The sequence below is a fragment of the Cetorhinus maximus genome, chromosome 6 (assembly GCF_964194155.1).
Source record: "Cetorhinus maximus chromosome 6, sCetMax3.hap1.1, whole genome shotgun sequence".
In the NCBI taxonomy this organism is placed as follows: domain Eukaryota; kingdom Metazoa; phylum Chordata; class Chondrichthyes; order Lamniformes; family Cetorhinidae; genus Cetorhinus; species Cetorhinus maximus.
The window spans coordinates 21,682,979-21,692,344 of NC_135884.1; the positions used below are offsets into that span (position 1 = coordinate 21,682,979).

Sequence of the window (9,366 nt, forward strand, 5' to 3'; positions counted from 1 at the left end):
GCTCCAGGCCAAAGTAAAACTGACACTTAATCACGTAACCCACTTCCCTTCTAGTGATGGCATGCTGCTGCCCTTAAAGCTATATTACAACAAGCAATTCCCCTGCTCCACGGGACCCTCCGAGAAAATCTCCAAGTTGTCGGAGACTTAAGACGGTTGTGACTTGCTTACCTGGACAGTTCCCCAGGAAATTTTAGACAGGAAAAACCCGATTTAACACTTGGGTAACTATACAACTGACCCTCAAATCACTGAAACTGACTCCTTCCCCCCACCTGAACCCCCAATACAACCTGACTAGTCCCCACCACCCGACTCTCCCTTGACTCGACCTGGCTACTTCCTGACCCACCTCACATAACTACCCACCTGCCACCCTACCACCTTACCCACTTACCTTGCCTACCCTACCCCTTATCCAACCTACCTCATTCCCCACTTGCCTTGCCCACCCTTCCCCTTTGCCTAACCCACCCCAACCCCTTACCCATGCTATCACCATACACAATTACCTTACGTACTTACCTTCTCTCTGTAGCTGCTTTCAAAGCAGCTTTTGGACATTTAAACTTTTTATTTACTGGCAGTTGGCAGATAGTGCTGTAAATAGGGACTGTGGTTTCTGTGCAGATTCTCTGCATTGTACCCTATGAGGCTTGCTCACTGGGTTGGATGTGAAGGGTCCTCCATCAGAAAGACTGCCTTGAAATATTGGTGGAAGGTAGGTGCGAATTATTTTGTCTGGTCAGGGTCAGAAATAGGCTTTATGATCCTGATCAGAAGATTTGGGCCATAAATTCCAGGATCATTAGCCGATTTAATATGGCTGCAGTGTTTCTACATGATACCCAGATTAAAAGCTGCAGGAAAGTCACTGTGCCTTCTTAAGAGAATCTGGATATGCTGGCCAGAACTTCGTAAAGAGTCTGATAATTGAATACTGGGGAGTATGGAAAAGGTTTGTGGATGTGTTTTGTAAATCATGAGCAGATGAATCAGTGAGGAGAGATGGTGACTAGGAGTTACTAGAAGTACAAAAGAATTCTAGATGGTTAAAATATATGTAAGAGGGAATATAACCTTGTTTGAGGATGGAAGAAGAAATGTCAAAATAGGTCAAATGGGTAGGAGTCTAAAATAACTGTGTCACCACCCACCTTATCCAAAATTACCATGGACCAAATTAGGAGGTGGGTTCATCAAGGGTAGTGAGCTGGAAGATGTAAGGGTGCAGTCGGACCTGGAATATGCAAACAGTGTTTTCATCCTTGCCATATCTGCTGCCATCATGATAACCGAAGAGGTGAGTACTGAAGCAAAGAAATAGAGTCTCAATATATTTTCTCAAAGGTGAATGTTATCTCTATTTGAGGAAGAATACAGAAATATAAACGAAGACTGAGAACATTGATGTTAAGAAAGTAGAAGTAGTGATGGGCTTATTGATGTGGGGGAAAAGTTTAATGTGCTCGGACATTTATGAAGGCCACATGAAGGAGAGGGATACATATAATGGGTGTTAGTATTCAGTCAGGACCTCTCTATGGTTTGGAATCCATGATCCTTATGCAGGTGCAGAAGTAAAAATTGGATCACGCTGTTGGAAGTAACAAGGTGTGTGAAATAATAAGAAGGAACATTCTAAGTGCAATTACAGCATGTGTTAAAGTAAAAGGATTGACTACACAGTTGAAGTTCAAAACTCAGAGATTATGGAAATTCGCAAAAGACCACCAAGGAGAAGAAAGCTGCTGGTAGGACTGTGAATGGGAAATCCTAAATGGAAGTGTGACAATGGACAGACAGTTGTGGAAATCAGCACAGAGAAAGAGTGAAACAAATGTTTATGGTTGTCTCTGACAAGTCTAATTATGATGAGTGATCTTCTCTTCTTAGCCAGTCCCTCAGGATCAAGGATGACTTGCTTCTGCTCTGGTTCAATGGATTCTGAGATTGCGGATAAATCTAGTGCGTGATCTGTAGACTCTGCCACACGTGGGGCATGTGGTGCTTGGATAGTGGGGTAGATGTATTATTGGGAGGTTTATGCACTCTCTCCAATGCCTTGATTTCACCTCTGCATGTTCCTGACAAAGTCTCTTGATGTATTTGGTGTCTTCCCTTGGGACCTTCTCCATTTTGGTCGTTCACAAGCTAAGGGCTCCCATTGAGATGTTTGACCATGACAAAGATACTTTAAGGGATACATCCCTAAAGCATTTCTGTTGTCCTCCTGGGAGCTTTCTGCCACAACCGAGTTCTGAGTAGAGCAGTTGCTTTGGGAGTTTGATGTCAGACATACAAAGGATATGCCCTGCCCAGCAGAGCTGGTTTTGAGTGATTAGCTCCTCAATGCTGGGCATGTTGGCTTGGGACAGGATGCTGTTGGATCACCTCTCTTGCCATTGGGTTTGGAGGATCTTGCGAGGGCACAGCTGGTGGTACTTTTCCAGCTCTTTGAAGTGCCTGCTGCAGATTGTCCAAGTCTCTGAAGTATATAGGAGAATGGGGATTGCTCTTATTTGCTTCAGAGACTTGGACAACCTACTGATGAGTGACATATCATCAATAGCTGTTTAAAATCTGATTAATGCAATCAAATGCACTTGAGTTTGATGACAAAGCAGGAGAAATTAAGCTGAGGACTGTAGGCCACATTCTGATCAAGTAGATTTTGAGTCTGTTCTCCTAATAATGTAGGTAGTAGTTAGATTCTAAGTAGCACTTTAGATTCAAATTTAACCTGATCAGCTTGACATTGGCCACAGAAACGTAATGAGCAAACCACTGACATGAAGTATTCATAATCAAGGTACTTTATACATTTATCTGCATCATCCCTCCACCCCCCCAGCAAAGTAAATAAATCCTTTACCGTGTGACATGTTAATGGGACATTATTTGAACCAATCCTTCAACTGAAATTTGTAGAGCTATAATTAGTTTTTGTACTTCAGTTGAAACTATCCATTTCTACAGTAAGGCATTTTTTTCCCCAGACTATTAAATTAACATATTACAAAGTAGTCTTTATCTTTACGGAATTGACTGGGATAAAGAAGAATTGTTTTGAGAAACATCACGAACTTGAGTAAAAGTCCAAAAATGGCCTTATGGTGATCAGAGATAGAACACTGGGCCTATACTCGAATGTTTACCCCATTGTGCATGGATTATGCTTGTTAGTGTTTCACATTTAACCAGGCTTTTGAATATGGCTGTCTCTATGTGCCAGATTTTTCCACCTACACGAGTCTTTGTTCTGTGGCATGATTTGTTATTCTGGTGAGTCTAGCGACGTGCTTCCTGGCTGCTTCCATCTACATCAACAAAATGTGATTTCATCTCCCATTTTCCTGTTGTTAGTTCTCCTCATTCTGTTCAGTGTTCATCTTCCAATGAACTGTTACTTCAATTTGTGTACCCATGTAGTCTATGTTTTTATATGTTGGTCACACTGAATATGTGAATACATATATATCTTCAAAATAAGATGTAAATAAATCTACTCTTCACTTTTTTCCCCTTCTACCTCCTGCAAGACTTTTTCACATGCATGGATATACATTACATTAAATTTTTTAGTAACAGAATAACGTGGCTTTTACTAGGTTACACCACATTGGATCTTTGCTTATTTAACCAATGCTTTCCATGAGTTCTACAATTGCCTTTTTTCCAGTTTTATTGCAGTTCTCACCGACCCCACTATGCACGAAACTGGGTCACTTGTGTATGCTTATAAAGTCCTAGTGACTGTGGACTTCAGCTCACCGCACTGCCTTAAACAAATTCTGCCTCTTTATTGTTTTTAGAATTCCCCTACTATAGCCATCACTGGAGCTAACCGTTTACTTTTGACCTTTCTTTTTCTATTACAGATTCGCGTCGTGAAGGCATTCCGTAGTTCTCTCTATGAAGGATTAGAGAAACCAGAGTCGAAATCCTCCATTCACAACTTCATGACTCATCCCGAGTTTAGGATAGATGACTCACAGCCACACATTCCCCTTATCGATGACACTGACATAGAAGAAGACGTTGCCCTTAAGCAAAACTCCAGCCCGCCCTCATCCCCCAACAAGAACAACAATGCTATTGATAGTGGAATCAATCTTACAACTGACACAAGTAAATCAGCTACCTCTTCTAGTCCAGGGAGCCCTCTACATAGCCTGGAAACATCACTCTAGCTGACCATTTCTGTGCAAAAACAGAACAAAAAAAAACTGCTGGCTGATAAACTGTTCTGATTGTGCTCTTCTATGCTCTGTAGCAAGAAGGGAAACTGCTGGAAGGATGATTTCTTGTTTGGCTGACCCTCCTCAAGATAGAGATCCTGCATGAATGTACATTTCCCAAATTTCACTGGAAGGACCACAACCGAGTGCATCTAAGGCAATTTATCCAATCCACTGATCTATGACTTTTGAAGTGCTTGTGCGGCATGGACTTAATTGTATAGTTTAAATTAAGAAAAACGACTTTAAAAATTGAAGTTGCAATGCTCAACTTGCACAGTAGAATTGCACCAATTGAACAGAGGAACTTTATAAGCATTTATTAAATACCTACAAAGTTTATCTTCTTTGTTTCTTGGCATGTTGCCTTGTTTCTGCTTAATGGCTCTTACAACTTTACTTTATTTATGTCCTGAAGAGAATGTAATTTGTTTACAAAACCTGTAGATAACTTTGTTTATTTGTAGGGTATAAGTTCTGCTGACGTAGTACAAGCAGTTCTTGTTGAGTACTTCTGTAATATTGAATTCTAGATGTTTCATTACAACCGTGTACTGAATTTGCCTGCTTTTTTGTTCAATATTGTAGATATTGCTAGCAGAAACAAAGAAGCCAAAATATAACAGGGAAATATTGTTTAAGTGGTATCCTAATGTTAATTGATCGTGGACAAAAAATGCAGCATGGCTTTCTTTATTTCCTAGAGTATATCTTTAGGTACTAAAGTCCTCTGGATTTTTTTTTCTTTTTTAAATAAATGCTTGAATTTTATTTTGGTCTTTCTCAGACTCGCAAAGGCCAATTTGAAATGTAATTTGATTGAACTGTCTGCTATATATAAACACCTGCTTGTTAAAATAAGATGTTTCAAAATAACTGTAACTATCCAAGCTTGTGATGGGTTTATTAGAGCTGATTGCAAAATAAGTTATATTTGGCTTTGTCTATATGGGGAAAAGAAAATCAAAGTAGTGTTGAAATCTTGTGATATTGTGTTGATTTTTTTTCCTTTAGTGGCTTATTGGATTTTTAAAAAAAAAATCACAGCTTGAGGGCTGTCAAGTTTTAGGAAAAAAAGTAACAAAACAATCTGGGTTGCTTTGTTTTTTTTCTTTTTTTTAAACAATCTTCATATTCCGCACTCTCCAACTACGATGAAACTTTCTGTGACCTATTTAGATGTGCTTTGTGTGGTTTTATCAAGCTTGTCTTCCTGCAGATACCTACTAAATACATTGCAGCATCTCAGCAGTATTCTTTAAATCTACTTACTGTGCTTTCCTAAGGGGAAGCCATTAAAAGCTTGTCACAAGAGTGAGACAGAAGCGCTTCAAGACAGTAATGGCCCTATGTATTTTTTATTCGGGGTATTGGGGCTAAATGTCTAGGAAGCAGTGAGCATGAAACAATCTTTGCATCATGGACAACAAAGAAACTTTTTTTTAAACTTTCACTTTGATTCTGTGACCCGTTGAAGGTCCAGTTGGAAAGATGAAACTTTTAAGAACTGTCTGTGCCCTGCGAAAGAGGAACATGCCTGTAGTTCTGAGTTCAGGCATCTCTGAATTTGCCAGTAAATCCTGTGTATATAATTAACACATATAAAGTAAGATACATTTAAAATAAGATGCATATAAATCTGGGCTTCTGTGGGCATGTATGTGTGACGTAGCTTTTGTTTAAAATCAAATTAGATGCGATTCCAGCCAGTCACAGCTACAGGCCACACATTTCTTCACGAGCTACGAAGATTTTGTTTCTTTTGGCATCTGGTTAGTGCAGGACAGCCTAAAATGAGGGCATTTAAAGGATCAATTTATTAAAGTCATTCTGCAATGCAAATATGCTTGCTTCTACATAATGTATTTATCAGCATGAGTTTTGTGAAAATAATAATAATAATAATAAATTGCAGCAGTATATTTGGCAATTTGGCCCTGTCTGGGCAATGACGTGTTCATCCATCTGTTTTTATGAATTTTTTACCCAGACAATAATTGTAAATAAAGAACTAAATGTCTCTGTTCATTTAATACTATGCAAAAAGGTTATGCTTTCTGATTGTTATTCTCATATTCTTACAAATGTGTTGCTGGAATGTTTGTGGTTTAAGAAGTCAGTAAACCATGTGATGTAAATTATTTTATAGTTTGAAAACCATGAACTGGCTCTTGCTGCTGACTGTCAAATGGTTATATTATCTCGTGGCAGGAGCACAAGTGAAAACAAACAAAAAAATTAATAAATTCACAGAGCAGCATGAATCATACATGTCTTCACGTCACCATCCTTGCTTTGTGTCTTCTCTTCAAATATGGGGTGAGTATCAAGACCAACTTTGTTAACCTAATTGGGGAACCAACTGTTCCAGTGCTGCTGGTAAACGTTCCAGAAGGGCCCTGTGTTGATATTATCTGCAACTATGCAAGCTCCACAGACATTTGCGACATGGAAGGAAGCCATGCATTGTATCTTATTCAGAAGGTAAATGCATTCGAATAAAACGTTCAAATTTAAGAGATGATCAGAATACATATTTTTGAGTAAGTGGTTTGATGATGCATTGAGAAAGCACATACTTTGATCTTTTCATATTTGAATTCTGTTGTAAATCTGGTTTAAATCAGCTGAATGAGTTCCACTGGTAAGCTAACAACTCAGGCAATAAGAGGAGTTCTGAGAACTTGTACTTCCTGCTGATTGCTGCCCAATTTTCGGGAGGTAATTGGCTTTAAAATATTTAGCCCCAATATTGATCGGGGCAGGATTTCTGAGGGGAGAGAAGAGCTTTTTTGTCAAACTAGGACGACTGACATGCTTGGCATCCTTATGGGGTGGAGGAGTATTCTGGAGAAGGCCGCAGGCCCAAGAGTAGATAAGGAACCTGCAGCTGGGTTTGCAAGAAGGTGGAGTGGGGAGTCTAGATCTTGGGTGGAGGAATGGTTGTTGATTGGGGACAGGGGGAGTGGGTAGAGTTGTGCACAGAGAGTCAGATCCTGGGCAGCCCAGTCCTCAGAGTTGAGAGGGTGGGATCCAATGGCTGGCAAAGGTAAGCTTAATAGGCTGGAGGAAAGCACTCCTACTCCTCCTGGCCCACAAGCAGTGCTGCATAGGCACATACCTTTACCACAAAGCAGTCCTTAACTCCTGTAACTGCTTGATAAATAGCTTAAGTGTGAGGCACAAACCCCTATTAAAGTATTTCACTGAGCAACACTTCTCCTGGGTGTGTGTTGTTTGCCTGCTTCCCATTCAGCCTCTGTTAAAACTGGAAGTGGAGCCGGGTTTGAGATTTAAAAAAATGTTCACATCTAACCTGACCAAAAACACACTTGTAGTTGGAGGTTAAAATTCCTCTCTTTGTTTTGGCAATTAACAATGAAAACCATTTTTCGCAGGTATAGTAATGCTTTGTGGCAATTTTGGATAAGTCACTTGTGAGATTGTCATAAGTTATCAGGTCAGCTTCAATTGAAAATAAGTTAATCAAAGGTCATGACTTTGGTGGGTTGATTTTTGACTCCAGTGTAAACATCTGCTCTTCCTGCCAAAAATGTTGGGGTGAGAGCCAATTCATCTCCATGTTTGGGCGTCATTAGCATTGAAGAGCTGATCTACCTGTGCTAATTACTTTGTTTATAAGGCTGCTTGCCAGCTGAGAGGATGATGAATCTGGTGAGGTCTGCACCACCTTAAAGTGGAGGTTTGGAAAGAGCCAGGAGGATGCAGAGTCAATGGAGTATCTTATTTCAGAGTTGTTGAAATTTGAAGTGCACATCAGTCAGCAAGGAATTGAAGTTAAGGAAGCTCTAATGCTTAAAAACCCAAAGAATCAAGGAAAAATGAGTGCCAACTGGATCTGCCTCCAGCTTTCCATTACTGTAGTTAATATTCATTACTGTAGTTAATCCCTTGAAGTAATGCTGGTAACAGCCTCCTCCTGACTTGTAGTGCCCATAATTTGTGACCATGTTAAGGAAATCATAGTGGTAGTGCTAATTAACATGAGAATCACATTATGGTCTTAACTGCATCATCTGACTCCCACTGAAATATATTCATTAGCCTTGCCTTTTTGCTAATAGGGCCACTGGTTGCCTAAATCAAATATCCAACCAAAAATCAGAAAGGATGGACCTTCTGTGATAAGTTGATGTTTTGTTTATTGCAATTTTCTACTTGCTACTGCCCCATTTACAGGCGTCAGTGTTGACAATGGGGATGGGACAATCAGCAACATTTTCTCTGGACCAATTACCTAGAATTGCCATTATTTGCAGACTTTGGTTAAGTGTTCTGATGTCTCAAATGTTCATTTTTCAATCAGACTATCGATAAGGGAATAAAGGTTTTCACTTCCCCTGGTTGAAGTGAGCTTATATTTTAGGTAGAGATTACATTTATTTTGCGTCTAAACAAGCCCAGGTATGTATTATTGATCAGTTATCCTACTGTGATTACAACACGATAGTGCAGACAGCCACCATTTTTGAATATATTAATGAGTTGAGCTTACAATATTTTGAGTATTCTGCATATCTCAGTTTATCACCTATTCATGAAATCAATTATTTTTTCATATAGTGTTCTGTTAGTAGCTGTTTGAAAATAGTTGGTCCTGTTGCTTCAATGGCTAGGAGAATGGAAATAGCTTTGAATTAAAATTAAGTTTAAAGCTGTTAATTTACACTTTGGAAAATTATTTTTTTTATTTTAATTTTACAAATGCCTTTTCTTAATCCCATATTTTAGCTTAAACAATAATACTATTCCCATATGTATTTAATCACAAAACCTGTTATGAACTGCATAGATTTTGTGCTGTTTGCAAAAGAACCAAGTTGTTCCCTTTGTCTCACTGCAGGTAGTTGTACTTAAGGAATAAAGAGAAAAGCAGAATTAGTTTAAAGGATAGTGCCATCATGCTAACATGTCTTACAGTGCCCTGTGCAATGTTGCAAACAGACATGACCACTCCCATACCACTGACCAATGTATTGCTCATGATCATTTTAAGCAGCACTTGTAGAGTAAATGTTATAGCTGATGCTCATTTTCAGGTTTTAGTCCGAGCAATTTTAATCCTTTAAGGGGTACAGCTTGCAATGATTTTTGTTAGCTCTCA

The 9,366-nt window shown here is 39.2% G+C and overlaps 1 protein-coding gene across 13 annotated transcripts in view; it reads left to right on the plus strand.

Moving 5' to 3' along the window:
• The window catches only part of atp2b2 (ATPase plasma membrane Ca2+ transporting 2), a 404,278-nt gene extending 397,758 nt beyond the window's left edge, over positions 1 to 6,520 (plus strand). For 11 of the 13 annotated variants that reach the window (XM_078543393.1, XM_078543387.1, XM_078543389.1 and 8 more), the window contains one exon: positions 3,882 to 6,520. In XM_078543393.1, the coding sequence (XP_078399519.1) occupies positions 3,882 to 3,907 (26 nt within the window). In that variant the 3' untranslated portion in view covers positions 3,908 to 6,520. The remainder of the gene's footprint in view (positions 1 to 3,881) is intronic. The other 2 variants (XM_078543398.1, XM_078543394.1) reach the window with 2 other exon arrangements.
• Positions 6,521 to 9,366: the final 2,846 nt, after the last annotated feature.